Source organism: Lonchura striata, chromosome 1, assembly GCF_046129695.1.
Source record: "Lonchura striata isolate bLonStr1 chromosome 1, bLonStr1.mat, whole genome shotgun sequence".
NCBI lineage: Eukaryota > Metazoa > Chordata > Aves > Passeriformes > Estrildidae > Lonchura > Lonchura striata.
In genome coordinates this window covers 152,613,608-152,636,876 of record NC_134603.1, presented here as the reverse complement: position 1 = coordinate 152,636,876, position 23,269 = coordinate 152,613,608, and the positions used below count along the sequence as shown (strand labels likewise).

The following is a 23,269-nucleotide window of genomic DNA, read 5'->3' as shown; positions in this document are numbered from 1 at the left end:
AGACTGAGGGAGGGAGGAAATGAGAGCAAAAAGCTGTGAAGTGTGGATGTGTCTTCTGTATCCAAAATAAAACTCGCACATATTGGTACCTTGCCATAGAGTTTGGTATCTGTTCCACAGACAGAGCTTTTCAGCTGTTGAATTAGTGCTTAAGATTAGAAAAATGCTGTTCTGACAGATTCCGTGCAGGCCTAGGTGACTCCCAATATGGAAAGGCTTTGCTCTTTGTAATTAATTCTTTGCATGGAAGAGCACACAGAAGTAAACAGGCAGCTGCTAGTGGAACAAGAAACAGTCAACACAGATCCCAGCCTATTTCTCTCAATTTTTTTCAGGTAACCAGTTTGTGCCTTGCATGTCCCAAAGAGTCCTGGATCAGGCTGTTGGAAGGGTTGCCCTGCTGTAAAATATTCTGGGCAAGCACTAAGTCTAAAAAACAAAGACCCACTGCAGTAGGGAATTGGGTAAAGTGGTATAAGTGGGAGCTGTGTAAATGATCCCAGGGTTTCTAAGTGAGGTTACGCTGATTAAAGGCAACTAAAACTGTGGTCCTATGTATTCTTTGAAAGATGAACTTTGTTCAATTTCCTCAGAATTCATGAAATGCTTCTTTGCTATGCTCCTTCAGAGTTTGCAGCAGCGTTGCTGTCTCAGGGGAAGGGAGCAGCTTTCTATATCCAACCTTCCACAGGAACTCTGGAAGCTTTCCAGCAGTTCACCATAGAAATAGCAGCTTACAACAACATGTGGGGAGAGTACCAGGATAATCTTGTCTGTAAGGTAGGTGTGGTTTTGGTTTTACCATGGCAGATTTTACACCAATTATATTTCCCAGATGCCTTTCTGTTAGAAACACTTTTTCAGTTTTTTAGAACTTCTGTAAAAATTCAGGGTGGATCTTGCTGTACCACTACTTCCAATGACATGTGAGGAGCAATTGTTTGGTTTTAGAGGAGCATGTTTATTCTTTGGGAGGTTTTCATGTTCCTTGAAAATGACTAGAGTAGTTTTGATTTATAACATCTATTTGGGAGCTGGCCAATGCACTGCTCTGCTCTACCAATACCATAGATTGTGTTGTGTAGAAAAGCAGCAGAAAATCTGATAAATGCATGAGGTATTGCATTCTGATGAGAATAGTTGTTGTTAGCATATTAGAGGCTGTCAAAGGAAGCTAGTCAAAAATATTTGAAAATCCAATCAGTTTGCAAAACAATCATATATCACAAAGAACTAAGGGATTATCTTGATTCTAATATCAAAAATTCATTCTAATAGGTGGGAGACTTACAACCTAAATTAATTCCTATGAAAATGACTGTGAAAGGCTGTCCAATCTTCCTGCAGGTGACAGGACCAAAACCAGAGCCACCCATTATCAGGTATCATGCAAAATACTGTCAGACAAATCAGAGAATTAAATACCAATGGACTGTAGGCAACATACACACCTGTTCCATCTTGTGTTATAATGAGAAGTTCAGCAAAGTGACAGTCAAAGTACAGTATCTGCTTCTAGAACATCAATACATTTTTCTCTGCCAACACAATTAGAAAATAATCTGCAATACAAGACTGCTGAAGTCTGCCAGCAGTCTCTGTTTTGGGCTTGCAGTTGTAGAATTTCACCCAGTGCAGCCTCATCTGACTCTGTGGAGATGGCAACTGGCACAGGATGGCAATTCTTATCACCCACAGCTCATTTCTCCCTGGCCCTTTACCTGGACCAGGAGAAATGCAGCCCTAAGGTCAGGAAGGTTTAAACCCTCTCATACAGCAAATGACATCTGCACCTTAGGATGAGGGATAAGGGCTGGTTTTTGGGGAGCCCCAGCACTGCACATGGTTACTCTGAAATGTCTGAGACAACTGAAATAACTGGGGAAAAAAGAAAAGAGACAGATCAAATAAACCAATATTGTACTTCACAGTGTAGGCCATGCCTTACCTGAGAGCCACTCGAGTGCAGCCAGATCAGTTTCCACTTTGAAACAACTCTTCAGTGATTTCAGACACTTCTGTTCTCTGCATGCACTGACAGCAATGTTCCCTGTCCAGGTTTGGCACTCAAATCTCAGGAGGGTCCCCTTTGCTTCGGAGGGTCCAGCTCAACAATCCCAGTCCCTTTGGTAAGGATGGCTTTTGTACAGCAAACATTGATGCTTTCATTGTGTCCCTTATAGAAATGAAAGTGGAAGGACCCATTAACATATTAATTGACAGGCATTCTTGTTTCCTAATGAAGATGTTTCCAGTAAAAAAAATTAGAGTGACTCAATGTCTTGCCACTATGCAATTGTGCATCCCATCTTGAGGTAGCTGGGTTTTCCCTCATTGAAATGGTGGGAATTCAGGATTTTCCATCCTGTTTTTATGAATTTCTTGCAACACTAAGCCTGGTCAATCAGATATGCTACCTGCTTTTTACTGGCATCATCTGGCTCTTCTGTTTAGTCTTTTTAGCTCTTGAGTGAAATTGTAAGCTTTTCAGACCAAAGTCAATAACTTTTTTTTTTATTATTATTCTACTAAATCCATTTGCTTACAAAATACTCATCATTTATTTTGATTATAGATTAGGACATAGAAATGGCCAAATTATAGCAAGCTCTTAAATAATTTTCATTTACAGCAAACATGGGAAGCATAAGATATATACTTTAATACAAATCCAGTTGCCAGACACAAATTTGTTACTTGACATTCTGCTACCAGTTGGTACCAGAAGCCATGAGTCCTCTCAGTGATTAGAAGTAATTGTCCTTTTTTCCTTTTCCATTCAGACATCCGCCTGGACTTGGAAGTTTACAACCAAGAGCCAGATGATGAAAAGCTGGTGGACCTCTTGGTGTTCTTTGGACACCCTTTTCCTCCTGTGGACATGGCTGGAAAGGAGGCTGCATCAAGTGGTAGCACCTCAGAGTCAGAGGTCATGTTAAAGCTGGATCCAGCTGCCATTCCCTGTGGAAGCATTTATCCAGCTTTGGAAACCACAGATGAGGTCAGATCTTAGGCTGTTTCTTATACTGCTGCTGAGATACATGATGGGTTTTTTGGCATGAAGGGTTGAAAACAATAACAGGAGATAGAACTTGTAACTAAGAGCTGGATTGTTAAAAGAAGTGTCAGCCTCCTCTCCCAGTCAAACACGCAATGTGTGGGTAGGTGGCTATGGGGATCAGCAATCTGTTTCCAGAGTGATCTATAAGCAATTAGCTCTCTTTAAAAGTGTTTAAAAAGCTAAATAAATACTATTTAAAATACTGTCACTGACAAACAATTGTTGTTATTACATGAAAGAATTAAAATAACTAAAACTCCTTAATTTAGCCTGCTTTTCTGGGTGCTTTCTGGTGTCAACATGTGCTGTAGTCAGGGAGCAGAACCTACCCTGTAAATTTCAAATTGCACCAGATGATATGGAGGTATTTATCCCAGTGCTAAAATTAGATTGGTTCTGTTAGAATATGGTAACATCTATTATACATTATGTTTAATGTGGCAAATTAGTGTCTTGAGGGGCTGGGAGTGACAGGGAGAAGGTATCCCCCAGCATGTTGTATATTTGCCTGCCAAAAGCTTCACACAAAAGATAGTGCTGTGTTCAAAACAACTGTGCATGCTGAGCTGAAGCAGAGAAAATATGATTTTACTAACCTTTCATGTGCACAAAGGGAACAGTACTGCCCCAGAGTGCTGGTTTGTATAATGGGCCAGAGGTGTCATGATTGGGTGCTTCTCTAGGTAGAAAAGGACCCAAGCATGCACATTTTCCAAGAAATTCAGGAGCAATTTCAGGAGAGCTACTCTGTGGATGAGAAAATTGATTTACAGGACACATCCATGTGTCTAACCCTTGTGCCAGAAAGAAACTGGAGCTGGCCATGCTTCCTGACCAGTTCCCTGTGCACATCACTCACATTCTTGCTTTGCAGTGTAACAGTTTTAACCATTCCCCACCCCTGTGTCTCTGCAGCCTCCAGGTTCTGACAGCAAAGAGATGGAAATCAGCAGTCAGGAGTCTGCAGGAGAGAAAAATGTCTCTGTACTTATCCGACCTCACGAGGGGGTGCCTGCAGACAGCCCCTACTCTGTTGCTCCAAGGCAGATAGTAAGCTTTTGCACATTTTCTGCAGGGCAGAGAAGACAGAGAAGGAGATAGCTTTGAGTTGGGTTTGAGGTAGACTCTATTAAACAGTGAAACATCAGGCTGGAAGGCTTTTGAGATGATCATGAGAAGAGTTTGCAAGGTCAACAGAAGGTATCCTGTCTACATCTGAGCAGTGACCTGATGACTGGACTTTAGTGTTAGTTGTACTCCAGAGTTGCATCTCTGGTCTTCTCACTTAGGTTGGCATGGTGAAATGTGAGAGCCATCCAACCTGAAGCTTTGGAAGCATGCAGAGCTGGAAATCAGGCTGCTGGGAAAGGGGTACTCTGTAGATAACTCATGGATAAACCATTGTAATCCACAGTGCTTCACAAGTGAGTTGTGCAAATACAGGTCACAGTGTCACAATCCCTTGGGAATATCATAAAGACAGCACTGAAAAGATCTAGCTATGAGTGACAGGGTTGCCCAAAACATCAGTGTGCCAATTTTATTTTAAAGTATTTTTTTGCCAAAAGGTTTCAGTTACAAGTTAAAATAAGCTAAAGATTACATAAAATAAATGATGACAGAAATGAAGCTGCAGTCAGCTCTGAGTTGGCTGAGAAAGGTCAGACAAACAGGTGCCTCACTGTGGAAGCAGCTTTTGTGGGGTGTAGCCAGCAGCAATATCAGGACTTAGCCATAACCTGCACAATTCACCTAAAGAAAGCAGAACCTAGTCAACCTGTAAATCCCAGAAAATCCACTGCAGCTGGCTAGTGCATGTGATTATGTTCCCTGCTGTCATGTAAAATTAAAGAATAGCTAAGACAAATGTAAAATTGTAAAATGCTCTTAGTTCACTTTTAACTCTGCAAAAAATGTTTCATCTATGTAAGTTGTGGAATAATCAACTGAGTCAGCTAGGGAGTAAGAGTGGGCAGAACTGGGTATTTTTAAAAACAGACAGATGTGTACATATGTTTGTGTACTTAGAGAGTTGGTCTGTGACTGTGCTTAAACTCTGCTGATGCTAAAAAGTGGCCACACTGATATTTGCAGTTGAAGTAATTGTCAGTTTGGCTGTCCATGTCGGTATTTTCGTGCAAGCCCGTGCCCGGGGGATTGCATGATGCTTGTGCAACTCTGTTTTGGCAGCTAAGCCCCGACGTTCTTGTGCAAACCCCGGCGGGCCCGTGCACTCAACACTCTCTCCCGGCCGCAGGTGGTTCCAGGAGGTGGCAGCAGCGACATTTACATCTCCTTCGCCCCGCTCGTCCTCCCGGACACCGAAGCTGAGCTGCGTTGTGAGGGGCTGCTGCTGGGCTTCATGAGCCTGGACAACAAGGTAAACTGACTGTCACAGCAAGGCCAAAGGTAACGGGGGAATAGAATTGCCCTTCCTGTAATTTATGTACAGGCTGCTGTTACCTGGCCAGTCTGTGTAAACAGTCCTGTTCCTGCTATCCTGTACATCCTTCCTTAACCAGGGTTGTTAATCTGTTGTATTTCTCTTTGAGCTTGGAAGCATTCTGGGCTGGGAATGTCACCATCTTCTTGCATTGTCTGGGGCAGCAGACCCCAGACAAAAGCCCAGGGTTTGAAATGCTATCACAACATCAGGTTTTATTGATAACAATAGTTAACAATGGAAACGAGACTCAGGACTGCTGAGTCCTGTTCCTGGCTCTGCATCCACCTTCCTGTGTGAATTTGGACAGCATATCTCTCCTCTGGGAAACTTCCTCTTCAACAACTGCTGATGTGAGCCTTGAACAGTGTTTTATGAATGGCTTAGTGATTCTCTGACATGAATTGTTGCAAAGGTGCAAAGTTACCTGAATGAATGCTAATAGAATGTTCAATAAAAACCCTAATAATCCTTATTCCTGAAGAAAGAATTGTAGAATAATAGAGTCCTGGAATGGTATGAGTTGGAAAGGACCATCTAGCTCCACCACCCTGCCATGGGCAGCAACATCTTTAACCAGAAAAATTGCTCCACACTCCATCCAGCCTGGCCTTGAATGCTTCCAGAGATGGGGCATCCACAGCTTCTCCAGGGAACCTGTGCCAGAGCCTCACCACCCTCAAAGTGAAGAATTTAATCCCAAAATCTGATCTAAACCTGCTCTGCATCTGTATCACCTACAGCCATTCAGAGTCCAGCTACTGCTTGTCCTCTGCTGTCCCATCATGTCTTACAAACAGGCACTGCATTGCCAAGCAGAATCCTGTTTTGGCTGACAGCCTCTCAGGCTCAGAGCAACATTTCAGGATTAGTGCCACCATTTTCCACATGATTTCTGTTTCCATGTTGTCAGCCTGCAAGGATGGTGCCCAACAAGGTGCGGCGCAGTCACGGCTACGGAGCTCCACCACTACGAGTGCACATGGAGGCTGTCCTGAGGCATCCCCTGTAAGTCCCACAGCTCACAGCTGGCACCCTCATGGCATGGGTCACCCTGGGACAGGGATCTGACCAGCCCTGGTTCTTTACCCTCAGGTTGGAAGTGGAGATGGATCACGACAGAGGAATGGTGTTTTATTCTGTGGCGAGTGATCTCCTACCTGCTAGGCCTTTTTTTGGAGTGAGTACTTCCCACATTGATGAATTTGGCTGCTTTGTATTGCTGTGCTGCTGGGAGAATTCTGAGCTGTGTGCACATGGCTGTGAAAATGCATCCTAATCACCAGTAGCCTCATTTTCTATATTGCACATAACAACATAGGGAACAAAAAAAAAAAAAAAAGCACTACAAGTACTTATTAGCCAGGAATAAGAAAAGCTGAGCTCAGACAATGCCTGTTTTATCCAAATTTTTCTTTCATTGTAGGGGGAGTTTGTAAGTAGAAAAATACCAATTTTCTGGATATAAAGGTCCAAAAGCAAAATGAGTCACTTCAGCTGCTGTGACCCTTGACATTTGAAAACTTAGACTTTATTGCATTACTTTTATTTTGGTTTTTCACTCAAGAAATGTTGAATAACACAGGTAGAAAACACTGGATTGCTTTGGGGTAAAATCTTTCAAATCCCCGCTGGTACTCCATGACCAGACAGAGCAACATAAACTTCTCCAGGGAGTTAAAACTGACTAATTCTGAATCATTTCTCTCCCAGGTTTTGACAGATGCAGTAAATACTCAGAGTTTGAAACTCATGAATTGTACCAAGGTTTGTCTGTACTTCAGGCTCTTTTTGTCTACACCCTCTATGCCCTTCAGCCTCTCCAGCACGGATCCCAAAAAGAACACTGAAGCATCCTACAGCAAGAAGGAGGAAAGGGAACAGCAACTGCAACATGTACTTTATCCCCAGCAAAACATGCTGGTAGGCTCAAAAATTATAATCCTGTGCCAGATGAGAGTTTAGTAATTGGTGTATTAGTGTGGACCAGAAGAACCACAGAAAAACACAAGTGGCATAGAAGTCTCCCAGTTTCAGGGAAAATGGTAGTGTATTATCGAATGCTAATTACTGCCATTTTGCCTGCTACGTTGCAGGTGCAGATTTTTTTTTCTCCAAATAATCTTTTTCTGTTCCTGATGTGCTTTTCCCATCAAGTCTGACCTGTTGCAAACTCCTGCAGAAAACCCTGTGAGTTTGCAGCTCACTTAAATCAATAGCCATATATATGTTGGACAAATTAAAAGATTTCCAAGGACTGCAGTCTTCCCTCATTTCCTTAAATTAGATGCAGGCAGTGCAAGGAGAGGAAAATTTGATTAGTTTTGGGTGTACAAATTACATTAAAGGAAATGAAGTCCCAGAGTAGAGAATTAGGTAACCTGCAAAGAATGAGTAACTATTGCATTTTTGAAGTGTGCTTCTCATTTTGCTGTGTTCATTTTAACATGGAGAAACACACATCTCAATCCTGCATGTGTGGGAAGAAAAGAGGATTTAGAGGTGTAAGACAGCTTTGGGAACATTTGTACCCTCAGTTACTCAAAACCTTTGGCTTGCTAGAGACTGTTTCTCCCTTGTGGTTCAGAGATCAGCTGTTCTCCTTTACACTCCATCTCTGTGTACTGGATTCATAGGAAGTAGCTGTGTTTTTGTTTTTGTTTTTTTTTTTTTTTCTTTCTTTAATTGTATTGCTTTGTTCCAGTGGGAATTTGGCTGCTGGCATGACACCTTTGGGTTCCAGTGGGAAAATGTGTGCCTGGGCCTTTGTGCAATGTGTACTTTGGATTTCCTGCACAGAGTTGTCACCTTATGTGATGGTTATCGGAATTCCTCTTCCCACAGGTGAAAGTGTCATTCCACACAACTCTGGAGTTACTCAGGTATCAGCATTTGCCAGAGACCCAGCTGCTTCCTGGATGCCAAGTGCTCCAGCTGGAGAGTGGAGAGAGAAAGCTGAAGTTTAATCAAAATCTGGTCATTGAGTACAGTAACTACACTACCCAGGTAAGGTCAGGACAGGGTCTCTGGGCCCTGGGAAAGGGCTGTTTCAGCAGCACCTCTGGCTTGGATTAGGATTTACTCAGCCTTGAATTACAGGCATCTCTGGAGTAAATGGGGTCATCCAGGTAAAGTAAATGGCTGTGGGGTTGCTCCCTGCTGAGACTGCAGGTGATTCCCAGGTGGGCTGTGCAGGCTGGGGTCACACCCTGGTGCTGGTACCCCAGGTCTGCATGGCAGCCCAGGTGACACTCCAAGGGCCACACACTCAGTCACAGCATGGCTCTGAGACAGGATCAGGCTGTCTCAGGGAACAAGCCATGCCTGAGTCACCAGGCAATGCCTCCTGCAGCAACCAAGGGCTTCTGGAAAGGCTCCTGAGTCTGTTGAGCTCCTGCAGTGTGGTCAAAGACCACGTGCACGTAAAGACTGATCCCTTCCAGTCAGAAATCCATAACCCCCTTCCCAGCCTGCAGCATCCCAGTACACTGCAGGCACTTCTATTTTGTTTTTGTATCAGGTATTTCTGAGGCATGACCTGTGTAAGACTGAGCACCATATCTAAGATACAGTCAAGTGAATCATAATCTTGGGCAATCTGAACAAACTGAATGACTCACAGTGGGCTATATACAGTCCTCAGGGACCAGGAGATGCTGTAATGTCTGCAGCTCCACAGAAAACCCTAAAAACAAATGAGAAAGTTTACTCTGTGTTACTTCATTAAGACCACAGTGTCTGGTTCGAAAACCTTTCCCAAAAAAGTAACACACAAGCAACAACTTAATTCACTCAGGGCTGTAGAATGGGAATTTATTGTGAAAGAACACAGAGTAATGATTCTTGATTCAGTGGTTGGGGTTAAGAATGCTCCAGCTAGAGCAGGAATTACTAAAGCTCTGTAAAAATGAGGTGGGTTTTATTCTCTTTTCCCTTTCCCCTCTTTTTCAGCTGGTCCCAGTGACTGCCTACCTCACTGTTCCAGTCCTGGAGCTCTCCTGTGACAAGGTTGATTTCCAGACTTGCTTTGTTGCACAGACCAAGACAGAACATGTCTTCTTGTATAACAGGAGTGGCTGCAGAAGCTACTGGAACGCTTTCCTGGGTATTCTGGTTTTGCAATTGATTTCCTTGTTCCAGTTTCACTATTCAGTGTTTTTATTAAGACTGCATGCCCTCAATATAAGGGCAATATGTGATGATTGTAGGTGCAAACAGATATGGTCTGCTTTTGTTCTCACTTATGTGGGCTTCCCCCCTCCTCTCTTTCCCCTCCCTTTTTGATAGCATTGTACCATTATTGATTTCAGCAGTTACTCCACATCTAATCAAAAGATTGAGTCCAGCCCTCATAATTCTTGGACATGCTCTGCTCATTTATAAATTAGTCCTGAGGGGCAACAAGAAGCAGCAGCTCCTCATGGGCTCAATTTGATCACGAGCCTAATGCTGTTAATAATAGATGGGCTCCAGAGGAAAGATCAGGGCCTTATTACTACAATGTGGAGAGCACTGATCACTGCCCTTGATTACAAAATGAAAACAGAGTCTGGGCACTCGCACAGAAACCTTCTGACAGTGTGGGACATGATGTATTAGTTGCTTAGCAAAGAGGTGCATTGCCATGAGTGCTTCTTGCTGTACACACTTACACAAAAGGTCTTGTATGGCTTTATTTGACATTTGCCCCTTCCACTGCAGATGAACAGAAAAGCCCTAAGGCTGTGCAAGTATTTTCCATCTTCCCAACTAAAGGCATTTTGGAGGCACGTGAAGGGGAGGCACCTACCAGACAGATTCTGCAGATCAGCTTTGCTGCAAGGTACAGTTAACAGGACTGAAATTGTGCTGTTGACAGAGAGCTGGGGTTGGCTGGAGAAGAGAAGGCTCTGGGGAGCCTCAGAGCCCCTTCCACTGCCTAAAGAGACTCTAGGAGAGCTGAAGAGGGACTTGGGACAATGTCCTGGAGTGATGGGACAAGGGGGAATGGCTTCACACTGCCAGAGGGCAGAGTTAGATTAGAAAGAACTTTTGCACTGCGAGGGTGTCAGGGTGAGCCCTGGCACAGGTTGCCCAGAGAAGCTGTGGCTACCCCATCTCTGGAATTGTTTAAGGCCAAGGCTGGATGAGGCTTTGAGTGACCTGTTCTAGTGGAAGTTTTTCCTGCCCATGAGTTTTACTGTCTCTTCCAACCCAAAACATTCTATGATTCTATGATGACCCAAAGACTTTAATTTCTTTGTTCTGATTAGGGAGATGCAACTCATGTAAAAAAAAAAATCATTTGCAGTACAAAGTATTTTTGGAGGTTATCACATGATGGCAGCAAGTTAAAATAAGTCTATCCTAGTGATTTCAGTGAGCTCTGAAAACTGCTGACAGGGAAATTTCAAGCAAGCTGTAGGTGAGTTATTGTCATAACTCCCATCTCTTTGGAACACAATCCAGTGATTTCCATCATGGGAGCCACTGATATTGCAGTGGGATGGAGCCTTGACCAGCTGCACTGAACTGTCCCTACTTAGAGGAGGATAGTGGATCAGAAGCCTCCTCAGGCTCCTGACTGCCTACATTTTTCTGCAATTCTGCAGAATATGCCTGAAGCACTTCTTTTTGTCTGACAAATACACTAATCAGCAGGGCTGAAAATGTCTGGAAATACCAGAAAGCAAAGATGTTGCTGTATAGCAACCAGCTCATCTGTGGGGCTCCACAGGAAGAATTCCCAACACAGCAGAATGTGGCAGTAGTAGATAATGATATGCAAGGTGTGAGGTGATTTTAATAATTCACCTCCCCAAATCAGTGGTCTTTCTGCAGGGGAATTATTTTATAAGAAGGAAAAACAAAGACTGGCAGAACAGGGATTTCCCTCAGGCCCTTACAACAGCTGGCACTTGGACACAGAGAAGTCCTTTCCACAGGAACAATCTCAGGAGCACTGAGTAGCATTAGCCTCGGACAAATAATGCTCTTCAACTTGGTGTAAAACTAGTTGTTGTAACCTTTTTGATGTTAATTTACAATCTGGACTCCACCGACTGCCCCTTGTCTCAGGGGAGTGACAGAAACTTTTCCCTTCAAACTTTGTCACAGGGAGGAGTTTTCACATCAAGGCAGTGCAGCTGTTTGCTCCCAGCAGAGCTTCATTTCATTTATTCACCTAAACCAGAATTTCACAAGTAGGATGATATTCTCATTCTTTCAGACATGAATCCAGCATCTTCAGGCACAGACCTGAACATTATTTTCAAGCACCATGTATTGTATCTCTGGAACCAGCCCTATGGGCTTGGCACTAACATTAGTGACCTGTGCTTGTGATTTGGAGCATTTTTAGGACACCATTCTCCCCTTTTCTTCCCATCCCTGAACAGAGGACTGCATGTAGCTGTAACTGAACTTTCTGCTGTGCATTTTAGGAGCAACACTGACTATGAAGCTATTGTGACCATTTCTGGAATGCTGGAAGAGAAGCCTTGCAAGCTGCACCTCAGAGGACGAGGAGTGCACTGTGGGAAGGTGCATTAGGCAGGACAATGTGGGACAAATGTCAAGGTAACAGGCTGGATGCAGATGTGTCATCAGCTGAGCCTGTACTTTCATCTACTTCTATTGTTTTTTGTAGGGACTGGAATTTTAGCAGAATGAAAATATAGGTTATGAGGAAAGAAGTTCTCATGGCACTTCAACCAGTTGTAGTCACGCTCTGTACTTTCATTGCTGAGATAAGCTTAGCTTTAGGCTCAAAACAAGGTTTTAAATTGCAAAACACCTGTGTAAGTCAGGCCAAAGCCCTCTGCAGAGCCCAGCATGCCCTGACTCACAGCTAAAGACTATTCATACCTTAAAGTAGCTTTTGTTTTAGCTCATTTATTTGTTTGACATTAAAATGGACATTGACACGTAATAAAGTAAGAATTGGTGAATAGGCCAGCATTTCCCAGGCTGTTTTCTCAGTGGCTTACATAAAAAGGGGAAGAGTCAACTTTCCCTGGTCTCCTTGGAAAATTACCAGCCTGTGTGTTTCATCATGTTTGGACCTTGAGAACACCCCCTTCAGCAACAGAGGGAGGAACCCTTCTTCCTTTTCATTCTTTCGCCTCACATGGTTCCCATTTAATCTCACTTCTCTTTAAATTATTTTAGTATTATTTTAGCTAAAGGTCATTGGAATTCCCACTTCTAAGTCTGCTAAATTTTCCACTCCCATTAAATAAAAGGCTTTTTTAAATGTCTCATTATCCCCTCTAAATAATTCAATTTTTTGGCTCTAAGACGGGGCCTGTGTGATTGCTGGGTGAGACAGGCTACAGCATGGGATTATGAAAATAATGAGTTCTAACTCATCATAACCTTCAACTAAAAATCATCATAAAAAGGAAACAAATGTATTGTAAGAACCCAATTGTATTATTAAGTGCAAAAACAAAAGTCAGGACAAAGAACTTCAGTTTGTTAAGAGTTCAAAGCAGCAATGAGTAAATTTCTTTTTCTAGCTGAGTTTCAGTGATCTTCCTGTTCAGGCAAGAGGAGAAATAAGGGATAACAAAAGACACAGGATAGCACGTTTGTATTAGCACTGAAGGACTGAGCTGTCACTGATGTTCATGTAGTGCTTGCAGTAAATGTAATGCTGCTATTTGCTTTATGTTAGGTAAGTAAATATGATTAAGCATCAGATTGTCCTTGGAGTCACACAAACTGATACTCAGACATGTAAAAGAAGGAATGGCCACATCCAAATCCTGGCTTCTAGCAATTCAACAGAACCTTTCCATTCAGACACTTCCTGTGGAAATTATGTTCCAGTCCTTCCACTTTCCCCTACTGCAAAGAGGCTTCAAAGCAGCTCCACGAGCAGCGAGCTACAGCCCATCCTCCAGTGTAGGGACAATTTAAGACACAGACAACTTCTGCCTGGGCTAGGACAGACACAGTTGTAAAGGCAAGGATGTCAAGTTTTTGCTTCAAAACAAGCTCTTTAAACTTCTTACAAAATGGAGAAACCTTCTAAGGAAATGCTGGAAAAGTCTTTTCACGTGGACCGATGTCTTCATTTTGAGTGACTCTTTCTGCCAATTTGTCATACAAAAATACTGTCCCATGAACTATTTCCCTCTGGTAATATTCACAGAGTAAAGAGATCAATTAAATTAAAAATATTCATTCATAATCACCATACCAGGGACTGTAGTTGAATTTCAGCTGAGTTAATTTCTTATGCCAGGAAGCCATGTGCCAGTTCACCTTCTTCACAGAACTGCACCATTAATTCTATTTCACAATTTCTGCCTAAAATTTGTAGCTCTAGTAACAAATCCCAGAAGCCACTTGATTTCAGTGGCAATCACTGCTAGGGGAGGCAGAGAGAGCTGTGGTGGTTCTGCCAGCACTGGAGCTTACTTCCCCGGGTACTCGAACACGGCTGCAGCGCCCATGCCAGTTCCAATGCACATGGACACGACTCCATAGGCTCTGAAACAAAGAACATGTGGAATTAAGAAAAAAAGATAGCTCAGGTTTGCATCATTCAGGGAAAAAAAAAAAGAAGTAAAGACTACAATCAATTTGAGCTGTCTGCTGCTCTCCCGTTTGCTAGGGGAGCGCCGGGGAATTCAGGTTCAAAGCCATCCATAGGATGGAGAAAGCTTAACCCAAAGGGACAGTTACCTCATCCAAGGGATGGAGAAAGCTCAACCCAAACTGGTGACCCCTGAGCCTGTGGGAGCTGCACAGCCAGCAGGTGTGAGGCCAGTGCTGATGCTCAGCACTCACCTCTTCCCTCTGCGCTTCAGTTCATTGAGCAAAGTGACGACCTGCCGAGCACCTGTACAGCCCAGGGGGTGTCCCAGTGCTATGGCTCCTCCCAGGGGGTTCACCTTCTCCATGGGAATGCCCAGCTTTTCAACACAGTACACAGCCTGCAAAGACACAGGGAATGATTTCATGGAGATGCTCTTGCCTTAGTTCTCAGCTCTCCTCCTCCAGGTCAGAGGCCTGACTCCAACTAGACCATCGTTCTCAGGGGAAAGGAGTGGAACTGATCCAAGGCACAGAGAAGTGAGCTACAACTGTCTATCTCAAACTGAGCCCACACACATTCAGGCAACCTGACAAAAAATCACAGCCCCAGTGAAACAGATGTTGCAAGTTGGTAGGAGAGTACAATAGACAATTCTTATTTGGTGGACTTTTTTTTCCTATTATTAAGCTGTATAAGCAATGCCCTGGTCATTTTTATTTGAAGGAAAAGGAAAAGAGTTTGCACATGTTATTAACATTTGGCTGAAGATGTAATATGTGGAACAAGTTAAAAATCTCAACCTGGAGACCAAGCTGAAACACACTCAGTTGCCAAGCAATGAAACAACACAAACATGATGCTCACTCACCTGGCTTGCAAAGGCTTCATTAATTTCATATATATCAATGTCATTCAGAGTCAGACCTATGGGCCAGAAAGGTCAGGAGTTAAAAGGAGATATTTTTGCCTCATGACTATATCAAAGAGAGTAATTGCCTGACAGCCTCCCTCTACGAATTCCAGTTCTATTCCATCTACGAGAGGAAGCTCTCTGTGGGGTATCTACACTTGAACACGTTTATGTACAGCAGTGTCTAAAGACTACAAAATGTCACAGTTTGTGGCATTCTGTCACTGAGTCTGCCAAGTTTCCTCAGATTTAAGTGTGGTTTCTCTGCAGAGGGATTAAGGATTGAAGGGTGTTTGGAGAATAAAAGCTACAGGTGAGCATGTAGCCAGGCCAGGCTAAATCAGCTCATCAGCTACAAAAGCTGGGTAACCCAATGAGTGTGTAAGTAACCTAAGTAAGATGACAAAATTGTAAAGAGAAAAAAAACACCAAAAACCAAACACAAAACCACCACCTACACACTGGTCATAATAAAGAAGGGAAAACACCACTATGTGAACACTTTATCACTTGCCACCTGTCAATTCTTGTTGAGTCTGTGCAGGGATTTACTCCTGAGCTTCTCAAAGGTGAGTGAATGACAATTTACACACCAATACATGGGAAAAACACTGCAACAATCTGAGGCAGGACCTCTTTTAAGGTTTCAGATTTAACTTCACTGTTCCTGGGGCAAACAGCTGCACATGCTTGAATAATATAACCTTAAATCTCAGTCCAAGGAGTCTGATCTGCTTGTGCCCAGCACTGCCTAAACGACAAGTTGTTCTCACCTGCCTTTTCCACAGCAACAGGGATGGCATAGGCTGGCCCTATGCCCATCACATCAGGTGGGACCCCCACCACAGCAAAGGACCTCAGCACCCCCAGCACTGGCAGTCCCAGCTGTGCTGCCTTGGAGCGTTTTGCCAGGAGAACAGCAGCTGCTCCATCGCTGACCTGGCTGGCATTCCCTGTTGGAAGAGACCTATTAACATTCTTTTTGCTCTAGTAAAGGCAGGTAAACCACAGGAACAGCACAAACCTAACAGCTGAGCTGACCTGCTGTAGTGCTTCCATCCTCTTTGAAGGCAGGTTTCAGCTTTGCCAAGCCTTCCAGCGTTGTGGAAGGCCTGATCCCTTCATCTTGGTGCACAGTGATTGTTTTTTTGTTGCCCTCATTATCTGCAACAGTGGTCTTCACTGGAACAATCTCTGTTTTAAACAGCCCCATCTGCTGAGCTTTTGCTGCTCTGGTAAAACAAGAGTATGAAAGGTTAAAATATTTTGGAGGTGAAGTACAGGAGAACTAAAGTGAAAGAAAGCAGTTAGAAAATGAACTAAGGTGGGATTTGGTACATCATCGCTGAGTGGTGGTCAAGACAACAGGCAAAATCTTACTTCCATTCATGGAAAGACAAACTTTTTACTTCTACATTAACAGTATGGCCATTATCCCCAAATCTGGGCCACAGGATCACTCATTTCAGAGCAATATCCCCATTCTGTTCCCATCAACACCTCTTTGCCTGACTGACCACCACCGGACCCCAACATGAAGCTTTATTTATTTCATAGGTATAGCCACATCACAACTGTAAGAAAATAAATGAACCCTGAACTATCAGCAATCAACAACTGTCATAACCAAGCAGAATACAATTAACTAAACCAGAATTAGCTCAAGCCACGTAGATTTAATCTTTCCTATCAGCAAGATATTTTAAAAGCCTTCAAAGCAGAGTTTATTTAGATTTACCTTCCAGAGGTAAATCCTTCACAGAGAATATAAATTGGAAACCAAAAGCTCGTTTTACACCTTCATCACTTTGCACTTTCACCCATAAAATGAAAATTTTCAATGCTCTCAGGTAAGCGAGAATTGGAGCAAAGTGCTGAAGGACAGGTCAGTGACTGCACAGATAGCCTGATATCCTGAGACCAAGGCCAGAAAGTCACCCCTTGTGAGTGTGAGGATCACATTCACATACCCTTGTGGTTATCAGTTCCATGGCAGTGAGAAAGGCTGGCATGCCAAGTTCCCTGAGCAGCAGGGCCGGAATTCAAAGGTTAACTACCCTGTGCAGTGGCTTCCTGTGTTAGATAAATAATTGGACCAGGCTGATGCTTAAACAGAGCTCTGAAAGCAAGTTTAACACTTTGGTGACAGAACCTTTACCCTATTACCTGCCACTGCTCTGGCAGCACAGCCCCATGGATTCTGGGGTCAGTTGACTTTGGCAGTGATTTAACCCAAGAGGAAGGTTATCAGAGGTAGGACTGGACTCACTCAGAGCCAAACACCTGCAGCAAGGACAAGCCACTCTTCTCACAAGCTCAGCAGTTCTCTACTAACACTCAATTATTCCCTCATGGGAAAGGCTCCTTCTGCTGCTGCTCCCACGTTCAGGTTCCAGTGATCCTGAGCCAAAGCCACTATGAAAATACCTCACCAGGCACTTGTTCCAGAAACCTCCCTGAGGTTCTGTCACAGAAACAGAATGGTTTGGGTTGGAATGGACCTTAAAGATCATCCAGTTCCAACCCCATTGCCATGGGCTCAGGGTCTGTGTGGCCAGTGATACCTGTGTGAGATCAGTCACACAATCCAGTACAGCTCTGGACTCCAGTTGCCCATCATGCACAACCCTGCACAGGCACTGCATTTCGGTCTGACCCCCTCAAGCTTCTCTGCTCAACATTAAGGATTGGAAGGCAATACAAAGGCTGCACTTCACCAGGAAGTAGCAGTGTGTTTTCTAGCTGTTCTTTTTTCTTAACTAGAAGGTTAAAAACCCCAAAAAGAGTAAAAAATAAAGCATTTACTTTTGTTGGGAAGCCAAGGCAAAGGCATCTTGCTTTGTCCGAGAAACTCCAAACTTCTCTGCCACATTTTCTGAGGTTATTCTGGGGAAAAAACATCACAGAATTAATCCAAGGACACATCTAATGGAGCTGCAGTTGGCTTCTACTAAAATCACACGAGGTATGAGCAATGGCTTTAGTCTGAAAGCCAACTACTGCCTTCTCAGCTTTGAACTGCTGGCAGAAGCTAATCCTGAATTAAATCTAGGACCAGAACAAGGTTCAAATCTGTTATCCTTGCTCAACAAGCCATTGATCTTAAGAAAACCTTTGATCAGAGTTGTTGATTTCCCCCCATTTCACGTCATTAATCTCCCACCACAAACAAGGATGCCAACATCCACAGCTCCAAGCTCACCACATTCAGGTTGATTTGTAACTATGGTCACTGAGGAGACAGAGCATCTATGAAACCCTTAAAGTGTGGGAAGGGGAAACACTTACCCCATAGGAATAAGGCAATCTCGAGCTTTGGGGTTATCCATCATGTTGGAACTTATATCACCAGGGTTATTTGCACTTCTGAGGGACATTGTTTCCACTCTAAACACAAGAAAAATTTGAATTGCTCCATTAAGACTGATCAAAACTCAGTATCCTGTCAACATGCTTTCCCATTATCCCACAGAAACACAGCTGCTAATTAGGAACTGGCTGAGGCAGAAGCTCTTTAATCATCAATTTCAGAATTATTATGAAATGAAAACAGACTGTGAGATTCGATTGGTTCTTGCTTCGCTAGAACAGGATACCAATGTCAGCAGTTAATTTCTTGTGTTTCCACAGCTAGGAAGGAATTGCTATAATTCTGGCACATTTGTCCTCAAACATAATGAGGTTCAAGGATTGGAGTTTTCAGTGAGATTGCCAACAGACATAAAAATACCACTCGGATCTTAAGAACAGGTTGGCAGTAGAAAAAGAAGTATTGAGCAAACCATGGCAAAGAGATTTCAGTGAGTTGCACCATTTGTGTTTTGCAATACAAATAATTTCAGACATGGATCCCACAGGGTGCAATCTTTGATCACAAATGAATTAACACATTGAAGATATTCAAATTTTTTGCAGAAATACAAAGCCATCAGTTAAGACTCATGAGCTTTTGTAAGGTAAATCTAGATTATGAAGCCTACAATGGGAAGAGGGTTTGAATTCTACTCTGTACCACAAAAGTATCTTTGTGAAGGAAAAATAACAAAGAAATTACTCCTGGAAAATGAAAAGGCAAGCAGAAAGTAAGGCAGCTGGTAGTAAGTGCTATCAGCAATTTAAACTAGCTCTAAGATGGGACACTCCAGCATTGACTTCAGCTGCATCTGCTCCTGAAGGAAGGCACAGGACTGGGTTTTAAGTAAGTGAAACCCCAGCTACTGTTGTCTTTTGTGTTTGAATCCAGGGTTTCTCCACTCTGTGGAACAGTAAGACTTAGGATAAACCCAGCTCCCAAAAGCTATTTGTAACTTCTGGATTGTATGCCTTCTGCAGGGCAGAGGCCAGACAGCTTCCCACAGCAAAACCCAGTGTCTGGCACAGCCAGGGGTGCAAAGCCCAACAGTCCCTTTAAGCACAACATCTTGGTGGACATCACTGTGTGCAGTAATAATTCATCAGAGATAGAGTCATCAAGCTATTAAAAAACAGAAACCCAGTATTTTGGCCCCAGGATTACTGAATAGGTTTTTTTTTTCACTCCTTCTTCTGAGGTCAGTGTGTATGTGGTCACTAATATTTCCCCAAAACTAACCTAATGTTTATATAATCCTCCAAAAATATAAACACTGCTTCTGATATTAGGACTGAAGCACACAGAACAGATCCTGTAAGCCTGCAGAACGCTCATTAGCACACATAGAATATAAATTTCTTCATCCAAGAGAGCTGCTGGTCTTTCAAGAGGCTAGTTAATTGGGGATTATCTAAAAAGCTAATTATGGCAGGCTACTGCACAGGAACAGAGTGTTACCTTCAGGAAGCCTAAGCAAGCACTATGAAAAGACTTCCTTACCCACAGGCCAAGCCAATGTCATACGATCCATTTCGGATGCCACCTGTAACAGCAGTGCACAAATATTCTTACTGTCATCAGGAGCAAAAGCATTTCCAGCCCAGCTGCAGATTCCAAACACCTGAGCACCAGTACAGCCAAATGGGCTTTTCCTCACCCTCCTGCTTGCCAGAGGGAGAGCCAGGCCAAGGAGCTGATGGGGCTGAAGGCAAATGTGGGGCCAGAGAGAACTGGAAGAGCCCTTCTGGAAGCTGCCCGATATGGAGGTGATGGTAGAACTTATCCCCAGAAAACCAAATTACTTCTCTAGGGATAAACTTGGCCACTCAAGGATATAAAAGTATTTAGCTAACATCACACTGCAAATTCCCTATAGCACAAGACATTATCACTGTTTTACTGCTCAGAGAGACTGGAGGACAGGAGGAATGACCCCTTGGGGTGGGACAGGCATCAACTCTGATGCCAGTGCCCACAACACCTACCAGCTATGTTGATAATGGCTTGCAGCCCGGAGGAGCACTGCCGGTTCACACTGGAGCACGGCACTGTTTCTGGAATGCCACTGGAAAACAAGACAGTGTTGGCAAAGATTCAGTGATAAAAACCATATTCATAAGTCTGATGTGCCTGCACCTCTCTAAAGTGGTAATTGTGCAGTGACTGACAGAAGCAAACAATGGCGACAGAAACTGACTGAAATATTTGTAATCTGGGATTCAACAAAAATATCTGGAATACGGGATCCAGCTCAGTATGAGCCATTGACCAACACTGAGCAATGACAGAAAAATCTGAGCCCATCCATGGTTTTGGGACCAGACACAGCAGAGAGAGGAGCAGCCTCAGAGAGTGCAGCTGGGAGCCCACAGAACATCATGTCTCTTTCAGTGGCCCAACACAGGCAGCACAAACAGATTAAACAGCTTCACCTGCCTCCCTGTCTCTTTGCCACTGGCGTTCTCTGAGCACTAAATCAAAGTCCAGTTTCTAGGCAAAAGGTGATTTGCTGTAATTCCTAGGAGTGCAAGAGCCTCACTGCAATCTCTGACCCTTGTGCTACTCACGGCCCACGGAGGAGAGGAAGAACCTCAGTCTAGCTGAGAGCTTACCTTAGAAATTGTGCAACTCTTGCAATCAAGGCACCAGCTCCAGGCTGCAGCACATTCCCTGAGCAAAGACACAATTCCAGTCAATTGGCTGCACTCCCCTCACAGGCATTGAAGGGATGTTCCCATGACCACAGCACCAGATCAGAGCCCCATCACCAACAGGACAGGAGTGAAAACCTAATGCTACACATTAACCCATTCCAGCCCCACGAGAGCTGTGAGTACCCACACGGGGAGCCTGTCCCACAGAGCTGTCCAGAGCAGGAGTTTCACCAGGCAGAGCCTGTCTGTCACTCACCCACACAGATGTCTCCCAGTATCTCAGGACAGAGGTTGACATCCTGAAGGACAGCTGTCATCACAGCAGCCAGCAGCTCATCAGGTGTTGTGTCCTAAAAGCACAGGGGATCAGCAGCACCAGTGAACAGCAGTAAGTGTCCTGTCACCAGTTCAGCTCAGACCACTTCAGAGGGCTGGCCAGTGGTGCTAAAGCAGCCTTACACCACTTCTCAGCTAACTGTGCTGGTTGTTGTCCTACCACAGCAGAATTACCTGGTTTTACCCCAGGTTTCCTTCAGGCACTGCAACACACATGCTGCTTTCTCACCTTCCTTGGATTTATAGGAACATGCTCTGCAGGGCCTTCAAAATCACACAACTACAGAGATTTACGTGACAAGACCCAGCGAATGGAGCCCCTCCATTTGTTCTGTGAGAAAAACGGGTGACCCTGTCCCACCCCAGCCTGAGCGGACCAGCTTGGAGGGATGACAAGCAACGAGCACCCTCTGGGATCGTGCTGGCAGCGTGATGTTTCCCAGGGCTCTGCGGATGCCACCCGGGAGAAGCAGGTCCCGAAGGGAGGCAGGTCAGTGAGCCGTGCGGGTGACAGCGAATGCGATCGCTCCGTGGGCGCACAAAGCCCGACTGCCCCAGCACTAAACCATCACACAGCGCTGCGATTTAGACCCTCCCAGCGCACAGCGCTGGTGGCTGGGGTCCAGCAGGGCCCCAGCACCCGGCGCGCAGGGAGGGGAGGCGGGGAAGGGGATGCCGAGCACCGGCGGGCAGCAGCCCCCGGGCCGTACCTTGAAGCCGCCGCGGCGGGCGCGGGCGATGGCGGTCCTGCGGCCGTGCACCACCACCACATCGTCGGGGCTGCCGGCCCGCGGCGAGCCGCCGGAGCAGGGCACGGCCCTGGGGGCGGCCCCCGGGCCCGGCGCGGCCCCGGCCAAGTGCCCCAGCACCAGCTGCGCCCGCCGCGCCGCCGCCATCTTGTCACGGCGGCGGCTCGCCGCCTCGCGTGGGCCCGCCCCCTCATTTGCATACAGCGGAGCCGTGTGGGCTCAATTTGCATATCCCCGCCCATCTCATTTGCATGGACACGCCCCCGTGCCAAACCGCGCTCCGTCCCCAGAGCCAACGGAGCAAGATAAATAAAAAATAAAAAGGGGGAAAAGAAAGGAAAAAAGGAGGGGGAAGGAAAAAAAAAAGGAAACAAGAAAAACGAGAAGGGGAAAAAAAAAGGATGGGGAAAAAAGGTGGAAAAAATAACAAAGAAAAAGGGAAAAAAAGGTGGAAAAAGGAGAAAGGAGGAAAAAGAACGGGGGGAAAGGTGAATAAAAAACCCAAAAAAAGAAGGAAAGAAGGTAAAAGGGGAAAAAAAAAGGTGGAAAAATAGGAAAAAAGGTGGGGGAAAAGAACAAAAGAGAGGGGAAAGAAGGTAAAAGAAAAAAGTTGGAAAAGGGGAAAAAAAGGAGGAAAACAAAAAAATGGGGGGGAAAAGGAGAAAAGTGGAAAGGGGAAAAAAGGAGGAAAAAGGACACGGGGAAAAGGTAGGAAAAAAGAACAAAAAAGAGGGGAAAAATGGTGAAAAGGAAAAAAATGGGAAAGGGAAAAAAAAGAAGGAAAAGAGGAAAAGGAGAAAAAAAGAGGAAAAAGGACGAGGGAAAAGGTGGAAAAAGGATGGGGAAAAAGGTGGAAAAAAATAACAAAAAAGTGGGAAAAGGGGGAAAAAGGAGGCAAAGAGGAAAAAAGGGGGGCAAAAGGAGGAAAATAGGAAAAAGGGGGGGGGGAGGAGAAAAAAAGGACAAAAGGGAGAAAAGGGGGGGAAAGAGGGAAAATAAGGGGGAGAAAGGGAGAGAAAGGGGGGAAGGGGGGAGAAGGGAGGGAAAGGCGAGGCAAAAAGAATAGGGCAGAGAAAATGCGGGAATGAGGGGAGGAGTGGGAAAATGAAGATGAAATAGAAATAAAGAAAAATACTCAGAAATTTCAAATAAAAAGAAATAAATTTAAAATAAATGCAAATTAAGTTTAGAAGCACAAAATCCTGTGTATTGGGAGTCCAAGGGGGAATGTCAGGAC

At 44.4% G+C, this 23,269-nt stretch overlaps 2 protein-coding genes across 2 annotated transcripts in view; one reads left to right on the top strand and one right to left on the bottom strand.

The window, feature by feature from the left end:
* Positions 1–12,035, top strand: part of DLEC1 (DLEC1 cilia and flagella associated protein) — a 32,665-nt gene extending 20,630 nt beyond the window's left edge. The window contains exons 26-38 of the mRNA XM_077783048.1: positions 629–780; positions 1,279–1,382; positions 2,059–2,129; positions 2,784–2,929; positions 3,977–4,111; positions 5,319–5,441; positions 6,418–6,512; positions 6,600–6,684; positions 7,218–7,427; positions 8,349–8,510; positions 9,456–9,609; positions 10,206–10,326; positions 11,927–12,035. Of these exons, the coding sequence (XP_077639174.1) occupies positions 629–780; positions 1,279–1,382; positions 2,059–2,129; positions 2,784–2,929; positions 3,977–4,111; positions 5,319–5,441; positions 6,418–6,512; positions 6,600–6,684; positions 7,218–7,427; positions 8,349–8,510; positions 9,456–9,609; positions 10,206–10,326; positions 11,927–12,035 (1,667 nt within the window). The remainder of the gene's footprint in view (positions 1–628; positions 781–1,278; positions 1,383–2,058; positions 2,130–2,783; positions 2,930–3,976; positions 4,112–5,318; positions 5,442–6,417; positions 6,513–6,599; positions 6,685–7,217; positions 7,428–8,348; positions 8,511–9,455; positions 9,610–10,205; positions 10,327–11,926) is intronic.
* A 322-nt stretch (positions 12,036–12,357) lies between these two features.
* Positions 12,358–22,179, bottom strand: ACAA1 (acetyl-CoA acyltransferase 1). The gene is made up of 12 exons (XM_021555271.3): positions 21,994–22,179; positions 21,204–21,297; positions 20,906–20,963; positions 20,279–20,358; positions 19,794–19,836; positions 18,230–18,328; positions 17,747–17,827; positions 15,983–16,173; positions 15,715–15,894; positions 14,900–14,955; positions 14,283–14,428; positions 12,358–13,982 (listed from the first exon to the last, which is right to left on the bottom strand). Exons 1-12 carry the CDS (start codon positions 22,177–22,179, stop codon positions 13,907–13,909), a joined length of 1,290 nt encoding a protein of 429 aa, XP_021410946.1. The 3' UTR covers positions 12,358–13,906.
* Between the last annotated feature and the right edge of the window lie 1,090 nt (positions 22,180–23,269).